Genomic DNA, 22,392 nt, shown 5'->3' with positions numbered 1-22,392 from the left:
TTGTAAATACCCTTGGTGCAGATGCTATGCCGAAGGGTAGTACCTTAAACTGAGAATGCTCGTCTTGTATCATAAATCTGAGGTAGTTTCTGTGTGCCGGCAACATTGAAATATGAAAGTATGCATCTTTCATGTCCAGTGTTGCCACGTAATCTCCCTGTGAAAGCAGGGGAATTACTTCCTGTAGAGGGACCATGCAGAACTTTTGCGGCTTTACAAATTTGTTTGCTGGGCGCAGATCTAATACAGGGCGCATGGTTAGATCCTTTTTGGGTACAAGGAAGCACACTGAATAAATACCTTCTTTAACCTGTAACAGAAGTATGACCTCTATGGCTCCCTTTTCTTGTAGTGTCTCGACTTCCTGAAGAAGGATACAAAGATGGGCAGGTGTCAATCGTCTTGCTCGTGGAGGTCTGAACGTTGGGGACTCAAACTCTATACAGTACCCATGGGCCACGGTCTTTAGCACCCACTGGTCTAAACTGGTAGTTATCCCCTCCCATGCCTGAAGGAACGATGTTAGCCGTCCCCCGGCATGGGAGGAGTCCCGAATCTTTGGGTCATTTTGAACTGGAGGCCGGGGAGCCTCTGGGGATAGAGTGCCAGCCCCTTCCTTTCCCACGACGCTGACCCCTCTGGGGATATGGGGTGGTGTATCCGCTGGTTCCCTGTGGAGACGGCCAATTGTTTCCCAAGGTGTACTGTTGCTGACGGAAGCGTTGGCCATGAAAAAGCCGTCTGGACCCAGATCCTCGTCTTGTAGAGGGTAATTTGGTCTAGCGTCTTCAGGGTGTCGTGCTCCTTTTTTCAGTTTCAAGAGCATCGTCGACCACTCTTCCAAACAGGTTGGATTCTTCCAAGGGTTTATTTATAAGTGACGCTTGCGTCTCTGGCTTGAACCCAGAGTTCCTTAGCCACGCGTGTCTCTTCAGGAGTGTGCCCGGAGCCAAAGATCGACCAGCTGTTTTGGCGGAATCCAAAGTGTTTTTAAGTATGCTTTGGTTCACTTGTCTGCCTTCAGTCACTGTGGCCAGGAGACAAGTTCGTAGTGGTTCGGGAACCTCCTGTAGGCCTTCCTGTATCAAGGTCCACTGAGCGTCCGCGTAGCTGGCCAATAAGGTGGTATTGTTGGCGATACGTGTTGAAAAAGCTACTGCGGCAGTGATCCTCTTCCCAAGGGCGTTACGTCTTTTTTTATTTTATCAGGGGGTGCCTTGTCGGTTGACAGAGGAACACCTGCCCATTTTCTTGTAGTGGTCACCACCAGAGACTCTGGGGTGGAATGACCGCTGATATAAAGGGGGTCTGAGGGAGAAGGACGAAAAAGCTTTTAAGAGCAGGTGTTGCTAAGGCAGGAGCCAGAAGTCTTTTAATCGAATTGAGGAGAGGAATAGCCTGGCTGGCCAGTGGCTTCTCTTTGAAAATGTCCTCCACAAAGTCAGCTTCAGGGACAGCTTCATCTGTGGCGATTTTGACGTGTTCAGCTGCTTTGTGCAACAGGACGTTAAACGTTAATTGATCATCCACTGGCGATGGTTGTCTGGTGGGAGTCCAAACACAGGGCATCAGGATCTGGTGAAGGATCTGTAGACTGCCATGGCTGAGGGTCACCCATATCATGGTTTTCTCCCCACCCCTCTATGGGATCATGCATGTCCTCAGGATTGATGAATTGATCTTCATCCCGAGTGTCTGCAGGAATCTCCTCCTCAGTGAGGTCATCAGTGTAAATATATCCTCTTCCTGAGAGGGGTCAAGGAGTCTTGGGAATTTTTCTACAGGGTCCAAAGGGCTCTCCTCCCGTGATCTTCTAGGCGTGGGTTGCTCTGTACAGGTAACAAACCTGTCCAGTCTTCGCATACAATTTTCAAACTTTTCTCTAGTCCAAAAGCGAAGACCTAGAATGGTCTAGAGGTGGAAAAGGATCTTGAAAACGCTCTTCTAGTGTAAAACGTCAAGATTTTTGTCTCAACGTCGAAGAAATCCCATCCTCGCCCTCCGAAAAAGTCCTCTTGGGGAACCGACAGAGGTGGGGTGTCCCTGTGTCTTTCTTTTGGTTTAGGGGAGGGTTCCGGTACTCCCCTTAGGCGATCCTTGGGTTTCTGCGGATCTTTGGCCTTTTCCATAGGCCTCAGTGAATCTCTTGATTGCCGTTTGAGAGTCGGCGGAGATAATTCTTGCTATGCTGTCGGCAACGTCCTCCGCAGAAGGGAGGCATGTAGCCCTGGCCTGCGATTGTGAAGGAGCCTTCTTCGGCAGAGCCGGGGCTTTGGCTTCAGCGAGCGCCTTCTTCAGTGGAGCCAGAACCCTGTCGCTGCCGGACACCTTCTTGCGATGCGTCTCGACGGAACCCGGAATATTAGAAATAGCACCCTTTGTCTTTGATGTCTCGGTCGCTAGGTGCATATGCGGATGCGGGGAGGGCTGCCGTTCCAGACGGTCGGCGGGTGCCTCCGAAATATCCAGTATATCCGTTGGCGCTGAAGTCTTCTTCGACTTGGTAGAAGATTGACTTGGGGTTTTGTGCTTAGTGCCATGTAAATGTTAGTCTTTGTCGCCGGGGTGTACCTTCCCCATAACAGTGCCTGAGCTGTGCCTGGCGGGGCCGGGGACAGACGATGCGGAGCAGGAGCGCTCCGTCGAAAGGTCAACAACTTCCGGTTCGGAGGTCTGTTCGTCACTATTGCCATTGTCACATTCGGTGGCTGCGGCAGCAGGAGATAACTCTACCTTCGACATCCCATAGGCTGCCCACCGCTTGGCTTTGCGCTCCTTTAATGTTTTAGGACGTAGGAGTTTACAAGCCGTGCAACCTATTTCGTTGTGATGGAGGGGCAAGCAATGGTTACACCGTTTATTCTCTTCTCTCCAAGGAAATTTGCCTTTGCAAATGGGGCAAAACCTAAATGAGTCCTCTCCATAGCCGAGGATAGTTAGAGTGACGAAGACCAAAAGGGAAAGAGGAAGGAAAGGGAAAGGCATTCTCAGATTGTACAGAAATGTTCACCCCAGCCCCACTCTCCCTACTGTGTAGGCCGACGGAAGCCCCAGCTGCGTTGTCGGCAGCGCCGACTGGATCACCATCCGTCGAAGTACAGATGATTCAGGTTTTCGGTGGAGATCTAGAACAGCCGTCGAAATAAGGGACAGAAAGGGTGATCTTAAGTATTTTATATATAAACTATTTGACCACAGATCGAAGGGACAATAGGCAATGTCTCCGACAAGTTCCGCTTAAGGCGACCAGTATGCTGGGTGGACAGAAAACAATCTGAGGGACCTCGACGCGTGAGGGATCTTGGGTACACTACAAGTCATGTAAGGATAGTGTTACAGGCACGCCCATGTCGACGTCTACTTTCGATTCTCGAAAGACAAGATGCAGTACTCCACGGTTACCACTGGATGTCGGACTATATGCACAGCATGTGATTCTAAGCAGATTAACAAACATCAGAAATCAAAATACATGAGAGAGTGGGAAAAAGGGTCACACTCTTCAGGTAAAAAAAATCAAGTCCTCAAAATCCAGCAAAGTTGCTGGTGGTCTCTAAGGTGAAGGGAATTAGCACATTTTTGAGAATTCTTCCCAACGCCAGTTGCGAGCGGTGACCGTCCCATTGCAGTACAAGAGTCCCCAGAAGTCCTCCCTCTTGTCCCCACGACCGAGGAACAGGAACAGTGAGATCTGCAGAGCTGCTCAGGTACCGAAGTCATTTACTGCACTTTTTCCTCAATACAAAGGTACTGTAAAAGTCAGAACTTACCCCTTGCTGTCGAGTTGCTTGCCTCTTCTACTAGTCACAAGTCTAAACAGCTTGTGGCCCTACATTGATACTTCTTTTTCTTCAAAGACTTCTGAAACATTGTAAAAAGACCTTTATTACTTACCTGCAAAGAAGTGCTTTCAGCACATATAGACTTTTGCCCATTGACTTTGGCTTAGCCTGTTGCACTGAAGAACCCTTATTGGGGGATCTGAAAGTATTTGCCTGCTTAAGAATATTTGTGGACTCTTGTATGTTCTAATAACCTTTTCCTTTGGCTTACTCCTAAATGATTCTAAATACAACAGTGATATATTAATGTCCCCAGAACCATAGCTATTGAAGTCACTTGGGGGTGTAGGTTGTGGCTGTGGGCCATCCCAAAAGGGTACTCACTTGATTTAGAGATATTAAGAGTGTGCGTATTGTGACGTATATTTGAGTGTTACTGTTATATTGCTCCCTTCTGAAGTAGGCGTACTCTGACTGATAAATTAATAAGTGTTTATTCAAGAAATCTTGTGTGTAAGTTTATTTGAATACTTGTCACTTTGAATCTCTAACTCCCCTACAGCTCACATTGACCCCTCTTGAGAGAAGCCTGGCTGCTCAACACGCTACCAACCTGTGTAGTACAGACTTACACCAAAGGTTGGCCTATTGCCAGGCGGTCAGGGTTGATGTAGTGTACCCAAAGGGTACTGCATACAATCGTGCCAAACACTAACCTACACTATATGGTAATGTGCGCATATCAGCTAACTTCTGCTATTCTACCACGTCTAAAATGTCCTGCACAACCATTCTTGGAAGATCACCATCCTTGGAGAGATGCAGAGGTAAAACTGCATGGCTGCATTATGCTGTGGTGAAGGCCTAGGCTCTTGGGCGCATGGCCTATGGCCAAGCACCCAACAGTGTAGGCCTTGCCCACACCCAGCACAACATAACAGCCATGCAGGTGAACATGTGGCCAGGCACCACAATCCACAAACATAACAGGCAGCAACACTTCTAACTAACCTTCACACCATAATACAGCAATGCATGCACCCATCTAACAGTTAGCAGAATCCACAAACATAAAACAGCGTCCTGCACCCCTGCCCACTTCTATTCACATAGCATTGTATTACTGCCAACCCAATCACAAAATCACAACAACAATGGCCCTGCTCCCAGCATTCTAATAAAATATGCAGTTCAACCCTATCCACTTATATGCACACAGTACTTCAACACTGCACCTAGTGGACACATTGCAGGACTGTTCACTCCATCAGGTCCAGTCATGGACTACACACTGTAAGGATGTGCTAACAATCCGCACACCCATGGAACCAACAGTGTATGCAATGTTGCCAAACCACACACACAAGGCAACAATTTGAAACCTACTTACAACCAGGGTTCATAGTTGTTGGTGCAAGGCCTCCACCCATGCATCGAGGGGCCTATGGCCTTACCGCACGCAACACACCATAGTACACTGTATGTTAAAATGTTCATGTCATGTGCAATGCACGCCCCTTCTGTCATTGATCTGCCATCAGTCACCACGGAAAGAGGTCGCTGCACCAGCTATCGTGTCATAACGCAGGCTGCCTGCATTCACCACACAAGGTAGTCGCCTGTAGAGGTACCTGCGAATTGGCGCAACACGCACGGATAATGCGGGCACACCACTGTCGTCTTCCACCTAATGAGATATATCAGATGAACCATTTGTCACTCCCCCACCTTTTCCATCCCTTCTTCCCACCATGACATGGAGTAAAGTATGTTTTCCAGGCCCTTCCGGCGCACTGTCCTCCAATACACCAAGGTGGTGTTTCCCAAAACGTTTTACGCACAGCACGCTTCCCTCCAGTCAACCACCGGTTGCGTCCAATGTTCGTCGACATCACAGCGTCCAGCAAACCAATGAGACTTTTGTCCGTGGAGCAGAGCCAAATATATCACATTTTTTGAGATGTACATTTCAGTTCTATTGTTGCAAAGTACTGGTCGGATTTCCACCAAAAACACAAAAGCTCGCTACTGGAACCAGGCCTTTCGGCCTATAGGTGTGCGCAAAGTTTTTGCCCATTCAGTCTATGGAGAAAAAAAAGTGGACCCCCTATAACTTTGCCCCCCTCCACGAAACCTCAACCAACTTTCCCAAAAAATTCAGCAGGACCCATATACTTTTTTGGCAAAGTTTTAGCCAAATCCGTCCTCTAGGTTTGGTGCGCTCTATAAATAAAGAACAAAGGCCATTCAAGCACAGAAAGAAACAGTTGCTACCATCAGAGCGCACATTGTAGAGAAAAAACAACGCTAATTTTGTCTACATTTGAACAAGGATCACAATGGTATCTTGTTGGATGACATTCGCACAATTGTTCAACACTACCCAGAAGGCTAAAATGGTGCGGCCGATTGAGTGTGACATGAATGCACGATAGTTAACTGATGATACGTTGCAAATACTGTAATTGCTAGTCTCTTGCAGATCTCTCTAGACAACGTCTCCAAGAACATTAGTGCAGCAGGAACTTACTTGAGATCTTGCAATAGGTCTTTTGAGTTGAGCATAGTTATTAAGGCGCTGGTAGCTGCAGGAATGATGATTATAGGTGTTCGGGATCCTGTTAAGATCCAAAGGACAAGAAATCAAAAAAGAAATGTGCAAATAGATCTGCAGTAATGTAATTAGGGTCAACATTGCCAAACGTCCTATTATGCAAGTCAAACCACGCAAAACTAAACGATAGCAAATTATCCTATTTGAAATAAAGAGCACATGCTCACCTTTCTTTTGATTTGGAGGTGGTCTCGCCTGTGAAACTGCAAACAGAGAACAATCTAATTTTAATACAGGCATTTACAGGTCAAATGAATAACACGTTTTTTCAAGGTGAAACACATGAATGATGGCACTCCACCGCACTAAGTCTGCACATCATGAACCAAGTTATGGCACATTGATGGAAAACAAATACATTGACCACAGCGTAGATCAAAGAAATGATGAAAGGTCCAAGAACAGAACAGTCACACTACTTTGCACTCTGAAAAGAAAACCGTGATCCACATGAAAGTAACAGGCTAAATAGTGTGAAGGATCACGTATGCAGTTGGCAACAACCACCAAAAATAAATGGCTCCCTTAACCACACCTTGCTTTCTCACATTAACAGCTCGAGTCAAAACATGAGGAATATATTTACAGCAAGTCGATGGAAAGCGTAGGGTCCGATTATATGCTTAATATTTAAAAACTATAACATGATCTGAATAAAATACATTTTGCTTTTCCAAAAAATAGGCAACTTGCATACACCACCACTATAAAAGCATTATGAACCCAACGACTGTTAGGTAAGAATTGGTGCAGTCACACTATGAGACTACACAACACTTATCTGCTTGGTACTTTAGGTAACAGCTTTTGGTATAGGTCTGTACTACAAAAGTTGGTAGTGTGACTGAGCAGCCACGCCCATCTCAAGAGCGGTAAATGTGAGCTGAAGCGCTGTACAAATGAAATCCGCAATTGCAATTAACCAAGTAACACTTACACGCAATGATTCAGTTATAAATCATTTATATATTTTTAAATAAGCATTCTTTAAAAAGGCCATTTGTTGTAAATGTAAATATGCTTTAAAATCACTTTTCAGAATCAAAACAAGTTAATGGATCATCTTTGGATATGCTTCTTACACAATTCATACACCATGAGGCGACTTCAATCATAATGACAGTAATGGCATTTATATATCTAAATAGTATACTTTGCAGATTCTGAGGTTGCAAAAAGGAAAGGTTAGGGAAGGAAAAAGGTTAGACAGTTTCTCAGTATATGTGAGGCCAACTACATCTTCCAATGAAATCTAGATAAGGCTTTCCCAGCAGTAACAGTATGCAATAAGCTACCACCTATGAGGGACACACAGTATCACAGCCAATGAACTAGAAGTCTCTTCAGGAAGCCAGGACAGCTTAAGTCTATGAATCTGATGCACTTCTTAGATCAAAGTCCTGCACAAAGTTAGAGGGTTTGTTCAGAAAAATCACTTGTAGGGTCACAAGCTGTTGAGCCTGTGAAAGGAGAGTTGGAATACACTCTAAAAGATAAGCCAATGCAATTCCCAACTGAGAAGAGCCAACTAAAAGGCAATAAGTTAAGTACTCCAAGCCTAAACAGTACATCTGGTTGGAAGAAGAGTGGTCCAGCTGGATTCTGTCTTGTTACAGAAGTGCAGACCCTTGTTCCTGAGCCTCAGTCAAGAGGGAGGACATCTGGAGGGCTCCTGCGGTGGTACTTGGGAGGTCGTCGGCAGCTATGGGTTCTTTTTGGTTCAGCAGCACTTTGCGGTTTCAGCGCTGAGCAAACAGCACTGTTGTGGATCTTGGACACCGGTTGGACGCTCTTTGCTCCCTCGGTCCTGCACTGTGGTGAGAGGTCTCTGGATCTGGATGTCCTGCTTCTGGAGGGTGTGTAGGAGACTCCTGGAGCTTCAAGCTGGATTAATTCTCTGGCAGACGTTGCACTCTATTATGGACACCCAACCCCTGGCATTGGGCTTCCGAAGCAATGGAGAGGCACGGCAAGTCAGGGATGGTGGTCCAGTGGAGTTTGTCTTGGGGTTATAGTTGGTCCCACTACCCCAAGGGGAGAGGTCGTTCCGGAGGAGCTTCTCTGTCGAGGTGAAAAAGGAGTTCAGCACAGCAGCAGGGCTTTACCAGGCAATTCAAAAGGTCCAGGAGGTTGCAGCAAGCTTCGTTCATTGTTTCTTCGTCGGGTGTTTGTCCCAGTGGTCTACTCTGCCTGTAGTCCCAAATCCCTTGCCTTTTAAGCAGGTATCTTCCATTCAAGCTGTCCATCACACAGCAGGGTGGCTGTCCACACAGCCAATCAGGACTAGTTGCATTCAGGCATTCCTAGAAACAAAGGACAGGGGAGTTTCAGGATCCTTCCTCACATCCAGTCCTTCAGACACACTGGAGCCAGGGGCAGGCTTGAGGCCTGAAGCCTGCCAAAGGCAAGACTAACAAAGGGCGTAAACCTGTTTCAACGCACAGAGTAAAACCCAAGAAAGACATCACAAACAGAAAATAGCAACAAAAAGAAGACCGCAGCCATTTTGACAAAATAGCCACCCATAGGCGCTGTCCTGCAGCTGAGGGTTCAGCCTGCGGTAGAAAAGCACAATGGTAGGAAAAAGTAAACCACAGCCACCAGCCATTTAAAGTAGTGAGGGTAACAAAAATGTTATAAGAGATGGTAGGATGAGGGCCTACTAGGTAACCCCCCCAGAAATCCACATAAAATGGTGTGTGCTGGACTTAAAAATTTCACTTTACTGTTCTTGGGAACTGTAGTTCACACAAGAAAAAAGGAATTTAAACCTTAGGAGAAATCTAAATGATTTCTCAGCAACACTGCACTGATAGTGCTTTGTATCACCATACAAAAAGCAGAGTTTGTCAGAATCCAAAAACAGTAAAAACACAAAAATCCAAATCATGTAAAAACACATGGGAGAGCAAGAAAAATGCCTCACTCATTCCAGGGTTAAAATGAAAAAGTCCAGCAAAAGAGCTGGGGGTCTCGGAAGTTGAAGGGAATTGGCACAGAAATGAGAATTCTCCCCAACCACGACCCATCCAGCAGTCATCAATATACAAGAAAGAGTGAAGAAACAGCATAATATCTATTTTATTAGTGTTTGCCTAGCTGGTAATCCCAAAACCCATTTTCACGAGTGGGCGGTACACACCATTTTCATATTTGTCCAGTTATCAAATAAAAAAAATTCACCAGAGAAATGACTTACCGTTAATGTTCTTTCTATTGATTGTTCTCACGCAGATTCCTCATCAGATAGCTATCCCTTCCAGAGTCAGCTGCTCAGAAAACTTTAAGAAAGGGGACGTAGTGCATCTCAACTCAATCGTCGATGCTTCGTAACTCGACGTGGTGCTAGTTGAATCATGACATGGCGTTGATCGCTGTACATATAATACATCACTGCAGCCCCATATATCAGGAAATTCTGCAGAACCGTCCTTCCAAAACAGGCATCAGCACCATGTCCTGAAAGTAATGCAAAGTTGCGAAGTGACCACGTTGCCACCTGGCAGATGTCTCTCGCCGGTACGTCCCTTTGCAGTGCCGAAGATGCAGTAAAGCCCCCAGCAGAATGGGCTCCGATGTCAACAGAAAGCTCCTTCCCTGGCTACAGGTAACACTTGGATACAAAGGGTTAGCCATCTGGACAGTCGGTTTTGCTGAAGCCAAACCCTTTCTAGCCAGAGAAAATGCCATAAACAGCTAGTTGTTCCTCCAGAATTCCGCTTTCCTCGCTGCATAAAAACAAAGGGTCCAACCTGTGAAACCTCTCCTCTTCCTTAGAAGGCAGAGGTGGCGGATAGAACACAGGCAGGTCTATGCACTGGGACAAATGGAACCCAGACTACCTTGCGCAAGACACCCGACCACACCTTAAACTTGTAAAACCAGAGAAAGGGTGCTTTGCAGGACAAAGCCTGCAGCTCAATAACCCTCTTGGCAGATGTGAGATTGCCACTAGAAAGTCTTCAGTGTGAACCACCAAATGGGACAAGAGTGCATGGGCTCAAAAGGAGCCACTATCAAAAAAGTTAGGACCAGTTTGAGATCCTAGCCCGGAACCACAAAAGGAATGGGCGGAAACTTATTCACTGGGCATTCAGGAAATGGGCCAGAACTGGCATATAGAAGGCCCTTGATTCGGAGACCTCTAGAAAACCGACAAAGCCGCAAACATTTGACTGTTGTAACCTGCATGCCTGATGAGGCCAGTGATAGAAGGAACTCCCCCATGACTAAGGTGGTGGGGCAAGAGACAAGACTGATCTTTTGCGTTCCCTGCATCACAACTGACACCTTACACCTCAAACCACCTCCATCTGCACACGTACAACAATCTTGTATATGGTATATGGTCTGCCGGCAGCCCCTCGTGCATCTCTTCCGAGAGGTCCTAGTCATCATACCTCATCCTCTCAAGAGCCACACATGTAGATTGCGGGACTCTGGGTACAGGTGCAGCACCAGACCATCTGAATGGGATCGGCGGTCCGGACATCGAGGCAGCTGCTGAGGTGGGCAGATGGTCAACTCCAGGAGCTCCGAATACCATGTTCTGGCCCGACTAACTACAGGGCACACACTTGATGTCTTGATCTCCCCCTCTCCATCCCTCTGACCACTCCTCTCTCCTGTAGCGATCACTCCCTCCTCTCCCTCTCTTCCCCCCAGGCTAAGCCTACCCCAACACTAACACCTACATTCTCTGGCATCAGGCCCATGAAGAGTGTGACAGTTGAGGCTGTTGCCGCAACATTCTCTCCCTCCCCTCCACCTCTGGCTGACTCGCATCCTGACACAGCCCTGTCTATGCTCTTCTCTTCTATTCTGTTTCTGATACTCTTAATGCTCTTGCCCCCGTCATGAGGATCTGTTTGAAGCCCAAAGCCAAATGCAATTCTTGGTATGACTGTTACCTAACTACACTTAAATGGAAGTGTAGGGTGGTTGAGAGGAAATGTAGGGCTTCTTGTTCATCCTCTGACAAACTGGCCTGTCGCCTGCTGCAAAGGCAATACCAAATCTCTGCCTACACTAATAAGGGAGCCCATATCCAAGCCCATGTCTCTGCGGCATCTAACAACTCGGCCGAACTCTTTAAAATCTGCAAGGAGCTGGCCAACCCTGCTGCAGCCCCTCACTCAAAGACTCTTGCTCCCTACTCATGACAAAGGAAGAATCCTTGATTGGGTAGCGGACATGTACCACGACTATCCCTTCCATTGAACCACAATCCTGGACCGACCAATCCTTACTGTCCTTTAATTTTCAAGACTGTACCCTTCCTAACAAAGAAAAACTGATTGCCCAACCCATGGCCACTAGAAACAAAAAGAATCACTGTGGACAAACGTATTCCCTTCCTCCAAACCTTAATCTATCACTAGCCTCATTCAACCAATCAGATCTTGTGGACCTTTACAATAAAACCCTAAACACGGCACAAGATAACATAGTCCTTCTAAAAATGCGAAAAGGCAAACCTCAAGCACACCAAAACTCATGGTTCGCCCCCAAACTCAAAGCGTTAAGAAGGGAAGAAAGGCAATATGAAACTTCCTGGAAAAACAACCACTCAACTAAAAGACATCCTAGCCAAAATATCAGCCAGCTATAAAGAAGAAATTCTACTAGCAAAAATAATTTCCTACAACAGGATAGAAAAAGCAAGTTCTAGCTATAGAGAATGATTTACTATTCTTTTTTGAACATTTTATTGGGTTTTTAAACATGGTAAACAGACATCAGCATTGGCAAGTCATAATACGGCACAATTCATTATTTGCATTGCACACGGATTGTTCGGAAGTTGGGGGAGTGGGTCTCTCCCTTCCAGGCGGGATGCAATCCCTGCGTGGCCGCAGTCCCTCCCCTCGGAAGTCAGTCCAACCAACAGGTGAGCGGGGGCCTATGTGAGAGTCCAGGGAAGCCCTCTGCGTGGTCCATGAAGGGAGCCCATGTGTTCCGGAAAAGGTTTATGTAACCCATACGGAGTGCTGTAATCTTTTCCGCTGTGACAATGTCCCAGCACTTAGACCACCACCATAGTGGTATGGAGGGTCCCTCGGGATGCTTCTAAAGTCTTGCGAGAGCTATCTCGGCCGCTGTTAGCAGTTCAGTACATAGGCGGGCCATGTTGCCCCGACAGAGGCATGTCCCTGTCCCCCATGTGCCCCAGAAGAACAATTCTGGGGTCCCATAGGATGGCAAGTCCGGTGATTGAATGAATTTGGCTCAGCACACCTCTCCAGTAGTTTGCTGCTTTCGGACATTCCCAGAGGAGGTGTAAGATTGTTCCCTCTAGGGGGCATGCTCTCCAGCAGTTCGGGGAGGGGGTGGAGGCAGATGTATGCATCTGCCGGTGTAATGTAGTACCTGTACCACACCTTGTACCCACCTTCCCTGTTGGTGATGCACTGGGTACTTTTGAGAAGGCTTGTCCATATTCTGTTCCATGCCGCTGGGTCCAGAGGGCGCCCCCAAGTCTTTTTCCCAGTTGGTCATATATCTCTCCTTCACTTCTCTGTTTGATTTTTCCAGGAGTTTGTACAGGGCGGAGATTGTCCCCCTCGGAGGGGCTGTTAGTGTGAGCTCTAGGGGTGTTAGGTTTCTGGAACCCCGTTCTTTAATAACTCGCTGGGAGATCTATGGCAGATCTGTGAATAATGAAATCTTTCCTCCTCAGGGATTTTGAACTTTGCTTTGCAGTCCTCGAACGTGATGGGATGGCCAACCTCAAGGAAGTCAGAAATCTTCCGTAGGTCACCGGCCTTCCAGATAGCAAAGCTGCGATTGCAGAGACCTGGGGAGAATCCTGGATTGTCCCATACTGGTGTCAGTGGGCCCAGTGAGATCAGAATGCCCCATTTCCAGGCAGCTGCTTTCCAGCTTTCCACCGTATTGCATGTTGCCGGTAATGGGTTTAGGGTAGGGTTGGCTTTGCAAGTTTGTATGTGCGGTAGGTCAGACAGGGGTGGCTTACACCATGCCTCCTCTAGCTGCAGCCAGCATGGGCGATCCACGGTGCGGGACCAAGTAAAGGCGTGCGATAGTTGGGCCGCTCCTCTGTATCGAGATATGTCCGGGGCTCCCAGGCTACCCAAGTACCAGCTGCGGGTCAATTTTCTTTGCAATGCAGGGACTTTTCCCCCTCCATATACATTTTATGATTTCCCGCTGTAGGGAGTTAAGGTCCCCCTCTGGCATATGAGTTGGGAGCGCCAGGCACTGATCAGAGTACCCTGGGGAGCAGGTTCATCTTTACCGCTGCTACTCGGCCCAGGCAGGAGATCTCTTGGTTATTCCAGCGATTCAGGTCCATCCGGATGTCTTTGAATAATTGTGGAAAGTTGTGTTTATAGATCTGGGCAGTGGATTTGGGAATGCGGAACCCTAAGTATTCAATCATGGACCCGGGCCATGGGATGGGGAGTTCAGGGGTCCCTTTGATGCTTCGTAAGGTTGATCGGCAGGGCTGAGGACTTACCATAGTTCACCCTAAAACCAGAGACTGCCCCAAAGGCTTCAAGCGCCTCCAGCAGGGGTTGCAGGGAGGTGTTCGGGCTGGTGATGGTTAAGAGAACATCCTCCGCATACAGTGCGGTTTTCTATTCTGTCCTTCCCACGGGGATCCCTTTGATGTTAAGGTTTTGCCAGATCCTTTCAGCAAACTGCTCCATGGACAGAGCAAACACCAGGGGAGATAGAGGGCAACCCTGGCGTGTGGCTCTAGATATGGGAATGGCCTCCGAACTGATGCATTGATTCAGAGCTGTGTGGACGGGATCGCGTAAATTGCCATAGTCCATTTTATGAAGTTGTGGTCCAGCCCCATATGTGCGAGTGTTTCGGATGTAGTCCCAATTTACCAGATCAAACACTTTATGCGCGTCTAGGGAGATGATCAGTAGCTCTGCCCCCATTCTATTGGTGGATTCTATAAGATTTTATGTTCTCCTGATATTATCGTGTGTGCCTCTGCCCGTTATGAAGCCTGTCTGATCTTTGGATATTAGTTTGGGGAGAACACCTCCCAGTCTGGATGCTAGCACCTTGGAGTACATTTTCCCCTCTGTGTTCCCAAGTGTTATAGGCCTGTATGAGGTTGCTTGCTCTGAGTCCTTCCATGGCGTTTGGATTAAGATTGTAGTTGATTCAGCCATGGGTTTTGTCACTTTATCAGTGTTCAGGAAAGTTAAATGGGAGTGTTAGCTGGGAGTTAGGATGTGCAAATGTTTTGTAGAATTTAGTAGTCAGCCCGACCGGGCCTTGGGCGGTACTCTAAGGATGTCATAGCTTCTAAGACCTCCTCTGAGGCGATCAGGGTCTCCAGGGATTCAAGGGGGCTGGTGACAGAAGGGGAGCAGCAGGGCTGGAGGTAGTGACACTGCTGGGCTAACTCTTCCGTAGATGAGGGTGGGCCTGTCATAATGGATCTGTGGTGGTCCACTAGGATCTCCGTTATGTCTGGGGTGGTATATCTAATTTTCCCATCCAGCCCCTTGAGGCGAAGGATATTATTCCGACTGTGCGTCTTCTGCAATTTATATGCCAGTAAACGGTTTGCCTTATTATTTTTCTGGTAATAAAACTGCTTCGTATAGGCGAGCGCTTTAGCGGTGCAGTCGGCCCAGTGCATCTCCAGGGCTCTCCTGGCCTTTTTCAGTTCCCTATCTGCCTTCCAGCAATACTGGCCCTTTAGATCGTTCTCTAGGGTAATAACCCTGGATTCCAGGGCAGATGTGTGGTACTAGGAAATCCGAAATTGTTCGGCAGAGAGCTGATGAGCACTCCTTATTACCGGCATCATAGCCTCCCATACTGTCCCTACTGTGGTTTCGGGGTTGGTGTTTTCCTTAAAGTAGTTGGTCAGGGCTTCTTCCACCTCTCCCCTAATTACCTGGTCTAGTTGAAAGGAGTCGATAAGCTTCCAATATCTAGGGGGCGGGTTGGGGGCTCCCAAGATCGAGAGGTCGCCCGAGACTGGAGCGTGGTCAGATACCATGCATGTGTGAATTTCAATCTTGCTTAGGCAGGGGAATAATGCACTCGTGGTTAGCAGGAGGTTGAATCGGTAGTGTCCCCCGTGAGCGTTGGAGTAGTAAGTGTAATCGCGGCTCTCTGGATTAGCCACTCTCCAGGCATCAACAGCGCCCGATTCCCTTAGTAATCTGGCTAAGGCCAGAGCTCGTGTAAAGTCAGAGTTGGAAGAGGGCATAGTCTTGTCCCTTGCAGGGTCAGGAACTATGTTAAAATCACCGCCGATGAGAAGGTATCCTGTAGTGAATGTGAAAAAATGCCGGGAGTAGCTCTAGTAGGAACTTGCCCTGGCCTGTATTGGGGCGTAGATTCCCAAGATGGTGATTGGTTGCTCAGCGATTTGTCCTTGTAGGAGGAGATATCTGCCTGTTGTGTCTTTGACTGAAGGATTGCTTAGAAGGAATTTATCGCCTAAGAGGATCGCCACTCCCCACTTCTTCTCGCCCCAGGAGAAGAGGTAAGCCCATTTGAAACATTTAAATTTGATTCGGTGCTCATCAGTTGCAAAATAGGTGAGTTTCCTGAAGGATTACTACGTCCCCATTTAGCGCCGCTAGCCTGTTCGCTGCCGCTTCCTAGGGGAATTAAGACCTTGGACATTCCAAGTCAAGATACGGACGTCCCTAGCGTTATCCGGACCAATGAGCTATAGGAGTAGGTTTAACTCGGAGCATCAGTGCAGTGCGGTTAGAAAGGGGCCTCTGAGGAGTTCCCATGTATAAATGTTGGTGTGCCGTGTCTGATGTCTGTGTGCAGAACTTGGTTATTAACAGGGTGATCCGGGATTCAGAACTGTTCCCGGTCCCCTTAACTGTCCCCCCCGTCCCCCAAAAACATTAAGGATGAGACCATAAAGCTCATCCGTGGGGTTGCTCACCAACCCTGCCGTCTACTAATTGCGGTTTGAGAGCAAGGGAATCTACATCCGGAGCCCCGATGGATAATAAGATCAACCTGATCCGCGCCACGGGCATGGCGAGAACTAGGTCAAGGTTAGTGTAAGGTTAGTGTATTTTTCTGCACCCTCGTAAACGCGTGGGGATCCCTCCCGTGGGTATAGGATTGTCTCTGCAGGGCTGGGTCAAGGTTCTGAGAGCTATTGGAAGAGTGCTCAGGGGATGTGCACAGAGGTGTCCCACTAACCTTCTATAGAGACAAAGAAGTGATCATCAGGTCTAGCAGTGTCAGCTTGGGTCAGGACGCTTCCGGGGGCCGCGGAACCTGTAGCGTCTGCTGGCCCACGACCAGGGGCCAGATGATTATCTGGTTTGTGATTGAGATTGCATGTCTGGGTCAGAGCCCTCGTCGGGTGATCCCTTTCCCAGGAAGCAGTCCGCCTCTTTTGGGTTGCGGATCGGTCTACGGGTTCCCTCCCATGTGAAGTTCAAAGAGGTAGGGAAGCTCCTTCGATATTGCACTTTCCGCTCTTGCAGTCATTCTGTTAGGTTTCGGAGCGCTCTGCGTTTCTGGAGTGTTGTGCTCGCTAGATCTTGATACAGGGAGATGGTTGCTCCTCTAATTTGTTGAGTATATTTGGGTTGCTTCGCAGTGCATATCGCCCTGGCTCTGCACTTATTCCACTGCTAATCCGGGTGGGTGTTAGCATATGTCCTGTCTCGCCTCCTCTGTCTCCATGTTGTGTTGGCTGCGCGGGATATTGCATCTCAAGTTCGGCCGAGTTATGGCTCCCTGCTTCAGTATCTCGACCTCAGAATGAGTACCAGGGGCGCAGAGAGCCTCTCTGCCGCCTCAGGGCCTGCTCTAGCTGGGGCGGAAGGAGCTGAGAGTTGGAGGTGCTCCTGAGCCCAGATCCCGCAGGGCCAGGTTGATTGTGCAGGTGCTGGGGCAGAGGGGTGCCTAGATCTTCCAGGTGTGTGGTGCTGCGTAGTGTGCCACAAGCACCCGACCTGGTCGTGGGTATAGCAGAGGTGCTCTTACTGCGAGCGTTAGAGGGGGAGGTCCAGAGTAGTCTCAGGGGTCCCGGGCTCAGGAGGGCGCGTATGAGAATGAGGCACACCCCCCAGCGACTGCAGCGGCCCCAGGCGGCAACCCCAGCTTTGAGCCCGGGGGATACCACTTCAGTATGGCGCTCTCCCGCCTGCAAGGCCAGGGCTAGTCTAGGAACTCATGAGCTGGATGGGGAGAGGCCACGCTCAGGCCGGCGGTAAAGTGGCACCAGAAGGGGGTGTGGAGAAGCTGCGTGGGTCGGGGAGGTCCGTGAGCGCTTCTGCAGGTGACTCACCAGATGGAGGCGATCTTAGCCTGCGCTGCTACACTCAGTGGTGTTGGGCGTTTGCGGAGCAGTGAGGAGAGATCCTCTCCCATCTCAGTGGGGCTCGCCCAAGTCCAAGAGCCGACAGCCGGGCTGCGGATCGGGATCTTCGGCGCAGTCCGGGCAGGACAGAGCGGGTGGTCCCCTCCAGGGCGCTTGCTTCAGAAATGTAAGGTGCGGTAGATCCAGCAGCTTTGTCTGTTCGCCATAGATGAACAAGTTACTTTCTTACCTGGTAACGTTCTTTTGACGGGATGTTCCTCCGACATATTCCTTATCTTTGATATACGTTTCCAGCTTGCTGGACTCGGAAATTTTTTCTCTGTAGAGGGCGCTGCGCGTCGACGTCCGCTGAGTCAATGTCCCTCGATGGCCACCGTATCGGCGCCGACGTCACTGTGCCCATAAATAGACACGCGCTGCGTCCGTTGCTCAGTTCCGTTTTGTAGTATAAGAAAGACATGCCTGAATTGGTTAGTAACCTTGAAGGAGCGAAAGCTGCAACCACAAGGGAAGTTATCACTGTGGGGATGGATGGGAGGGGCGATAAGGAATACGTCGGAGGAACATCCCGTCGAAAGAACATTACCAGGTAAGAAAGTAACTTGTTCTTCGAAGGGATTGTGCCCTCCGACGTATTCCTTATCTTTGATAGACTCCCATAGCAGTGGTATGTAATTGGAGGAGGGAGTGATAGTGTTATATATCCCTTTAGGGATGGACCGAGTGTAATACGGCTTTGGCAAATCTGGTCTCTTGAGCAGTGGAGGAATCCAGATTGTAAAATTTTGTGAATGTATGTGCGGACGACCATGTGGCAGCCGCACATATGTCCCGGACCGGTACCCCTCTCTGGAGAGGGGAAGAAGCTGCGATACCCCTGGTTGAATGAGCCCTGAGGTTTTGGGGTGGCTCTTTCCCTGCTAGTCTATAACATTCCAGGATGGCCAAGATAATCCACCTGGAGATGGTTTGTTTTGTTATGGGTAGTCCCAACTTGTGACCTGAGTATCCTACAAACAGCTGGTCTGCTTGCCTGATTCTAGCCATTCTGCTGATGTAAAAGCTTAGAGCTCGCCCAGGGTCCAGTCTGTGTAGCCTTTCCTCCTCTTACCCCAGATGGGGAGGAGGGTAGAATGAAGGCAAGGTAATTTTCTGAGTAATATGGAATTCAGAAACTACCTTTGGGAGAAAATTAGGCTTCACCTGGAGGACAACCTTGTCCTTGTGGAAGATTTTATGTGGGGGTTTACATGAGAGAGCTTGAAGCTCACTCACCCTCCTAGCCGATGTTAGTGCTACAAGTAGGACAGTTTTAAGTGTGAGAAATCTTAATGCGCAAGAGTGAAGTGGCTCGAATGGAGTGCCCATTAAGAAGTTTAAGACTAAATTTAAGTCCCATAATGGAACCTGGAATGGTTTTGGAGGGTAAACATTAGTCAGACCCTTGAGAAATTGTACTACTAGAGGAATTTTGAAATACGATGGTTCCTCCGCTGTGCGCTTGAAGATAGAAAGCGCTGCGAAATAGCCTTTTACAGTGCCAACTTGAAGGCCTGAGTTTGCCAGTAGAGTAGAAACGATAGCACCGTTGGTGTACCGCATGAAAAAGGGTTGATATTCTCTCTTCCCTACACCAGCTGCAAAACTTGTTCCAACGGCAGCGGTATAAAGACTTTGTTGCTGGTCTTCTGGCCGAAAGCAACACCTCCATGACGTCATCAGGGAGATCCCAATCCTTGTACCTCAACCTTTCAGAAGCCAAGCGTGAAGGTTGAGGGTTCTGATGTCTGGATGGAGAACCTGACCTCCCTTCTGCGAGAGAAGATTCTCTCTGAGTGGAAGACGGATTGGAGGACAGATGGACATATCTAGGAGGTCCGGGTACCACGTTCTCCTGGCCCAGTCCGGGGCAATTAGGATCATGGTTTTCCGGAATCTTCTCAACCTCCCGATCATTTGAGGAATAACAGGGACTGCTGGAAACGCGTAGAGGAGTGGAAACTCCTAGTCCACTACAAACACGTCTCCCAGAGCTCCTCTCGGGGTAAATTCCCTTGAACAGAACAGATCGCACTTCCTGTTGGTGCTTGTGGCGAACAGATCCACCTGAGGGGTTCCCCAAAGGGCGAAGATCTCTTGAAGGACTTCCTGAGCTAGCTCCCATTCGTGGGAGACTGTGCTCTGCCTGCTCAGAGCGTCCGCTGTCAAATTCTTCTCTCCGGCTAGATGGACTGCTGATAGACAGATTCCTTCCCGAATTGCCCAAAACCAGAGCTGCATTGCCTCTGCACAGTGGTACTGAACCTACGCCTCCTATTTTGTTGCGGTAGTGCATGGCCACAGTGTTGTCCGTCATTATCAGGACATTTCTCCCCTGTACTGATGGCAGGAAAGCTTTCAGCGCTAGTCTGATCGCTCTCAGCTCTAATAGGTTATGTATATGTAGACCAACGACCGCTGATGGTCAAGTCGTTGGCATGGGCTCCCCACCCTGTGTGCGAGGCATCTGACACTACTGTTATCTCCGGCCATGGTTGCCAAAACAATTCTCCTTTCAAGATGTTCTCTGAATAGGCCCACCACTGAAGGTTGTGGGCTACCTTGTCTGGAATCCGAAGGAGGTCTGACATTCTCCCTGAGAATTGTGACCACTGACTTCTCAGTGCCCACTGAAGAGATCTCATTCTCAGGCGAGCCTCTGGCACAAGGAAGATGCAGGATGCCATGAGGCCTAGCAACCTCAAAAAGTCGAAGGCTGGGAGACGTTGGGCATTTTGAAACTTGGTGACCATCTGTAGAATATCTTGAGCCCTCACCTCTGGTGGCGAGGCTTTTCCCAGGGAAGTGTCCATGACCGCTCCAATGAACTGGAGTCTCTGAGATGGTATCATCTGTGACTTCTTTAAATTGAGGGAGAAGCCCAGTTTGTGAAGGAAGAGGCAGACATAATCTAGCTGGGTCCAGGCCTGTTCCGAAGATACGGCCCTGATCAGCCAATCGTCCAGGTAGGGATAGACGTGGATCCCTTCCCTCCTTAGACTCGCCGCCACTACCGTCATCAGCTTGGTGAAGACCCTCAGGGTGGAGGTCAGCCCAAATGGCAGAACTCGAAATTGATCATGAGAGTTACCAATTGCGAACCTCAGGTATTTCCTGTGCTTGAGATGGATTGGCACATGGAAATAAGCATCCTGAAGGTCCAGAGATACCAGGCAGTCCTGGAGCTGGAGGGCCTGAAGGATCTGAGAGAGAGTTACCATCTTGAACTTATCCTTCCTGAGGAACTTGTTCAATTCTCTTAAGTCCAGGATGGGTCTCAGTCCTCCGTCCTTCTTTGGTATGAGAAAGTAGGGGGGAGTACCAGCCCTTGTTCCTGTCTGCTACAGGTACCGGTACCGGTTCTATGGCACCTTTCTCTAGCAGGTCCATAATTTCCTGCAAGAGGAGCGGAACTGGAACTTTTCGGGAGCTGTTCCCCGGTGGATGACTCTGAGGGATGTGTAGAAAGGGTAGGCAGTAACCTTGGGCAACTGTCTCCAATGCCCAAGCATCTGACGTTATAGCCTGCCATTCCGTCAGATGGTGAGTTAACCTGCCCCCTACAGGTGTCTTGTGTGCAACGGCCTCAGAGTGGTTTGGGGGCAGCTGATGCAGATGCCGAGGGTAAAGAGGCACCTGCTGCTGCTGCGGTCTTAGTACCTTTGACCCGTCCACCTCAGGTGGATCTTCTTTGGCCTCTTTGAGCCGGCTGTCCTCTGCCTTTTCCGAATGCGGAATAATAGCGAAAGGACTTTCCTCTCCCAGAGGTTCCTGGGGGGCGAAAAGGAGTTTGGCGGATAGCAGCTCCTAAGGATTTTGCTGCTGCTTTAGAAGTCTGTAACTTTTCCAGACTGTCATCAGCCTTTTTTCCGAATAACGAAGAGCCGTCAAAGGGCATATTCAAAAGTCTGGCCTGCACATCTGGAGCAAAGCCAGACTTTCGCAACCATGCCTGCCTGCAGATTGTTGTACTAGCCGCCATGGCCCTACTGATACTGTCAGCGGAATCGATGCCAGTTTGAAGAGACTCGCACATGGCATCTTTGCCATCTTGAATGATGTTAAGGAAGGCTTCCTTCTCCTTTCCATCGGGTATGCAGTCAGCCGCAGATGAAGCACACTCATAATGTGTGACTGAACCTGGCGAGCGTACAGGTGGCGTTGGACTTCAACGCCATACTACAGGCAGAGAAGACTTTCTTTGCCATAGAGTCGTACCTCTGGTCATCCCTGTCCTGTGGGACAGTAGGGTAAGCAGTCTAACTGCTGGATGAAGTTGCCGCTTGAACCACCAGGCTCTCTGGGGGTCGGGTGTTTTGACAGGTATTCAGGGTCAGCAGCCGCTACCCTATTCTTTGTCGACAGTCTTTTATTGACTGCTGGGATGACTTCGGGAGTCTCCCAATTGGATGCAATTTTTCTTTGTAGGGCTGCATGGAAGGGGACCACCGGGTCCTCCTGTGGGCCTTTGTCCAATATATCCGTTAGATCATCCTGTTGGAAAACAGGTGAAGGCGCAGACCAACCCATAAACTCAATTATTCTTGCCATCAGGGTTCTATATGGTGTTTCTGCATGTTCACCTGGGTCTGGCTTTACAAATTCCACTTCTGGGGAAGTGTCAAGTCCACTGGCCTCATGAAGTGAGT

At 48.7% G+C, this 22,392-nt stretch overlaps 1 protein-coding gene across 1 annotated transcript in view; it reads right to left on the bottom strand.

Moving 5' to 3' along the window:
- CDC73 (cell division cycle 73) overlaps nt 1-22,392 on the bottom strand; it is a 1,222,960-nt gene that overhangs the window by 414,163 nt on the left and 786,405 nt on the right. The window contains exons 12-13 of the mRNA XM_069641358.1: nt 6,564-6,599; nt 6,313-6,400 (exon numbers count right to left, since the gene is read on the bottom strand). Coding sequence (XP_069497459.1) covers nt 6,313-6,400; nt 6,564-6,599 — 124 coding nt within the window. The remainder of the gene's footprint in view (nt 1-6,312; nt 6,401-6,563; nt 6,600-22,392) is intronic.

This window comes from Ambystoma mexicanum, chromosome 1q (genome assembly GCF_040938575.1).
Source record: "Ambystoma mexicanum isolate Mex_15411 chromosome 1q, UKY_AmexF1_1, whole genome shotgun sequence".
Classification (NCBI taxonomy): domain Eukaryota; kingdom Metazoa; phylum Chordata; class Amphibia; order Caudata; family Ambystomatidae; genus Ambystoma; species Ambystoma mexicanum.
Note: the sequence above shows the minus strand (reverse complement) of the source record. Positions and strands in the feature narration are given on the sequence as shown.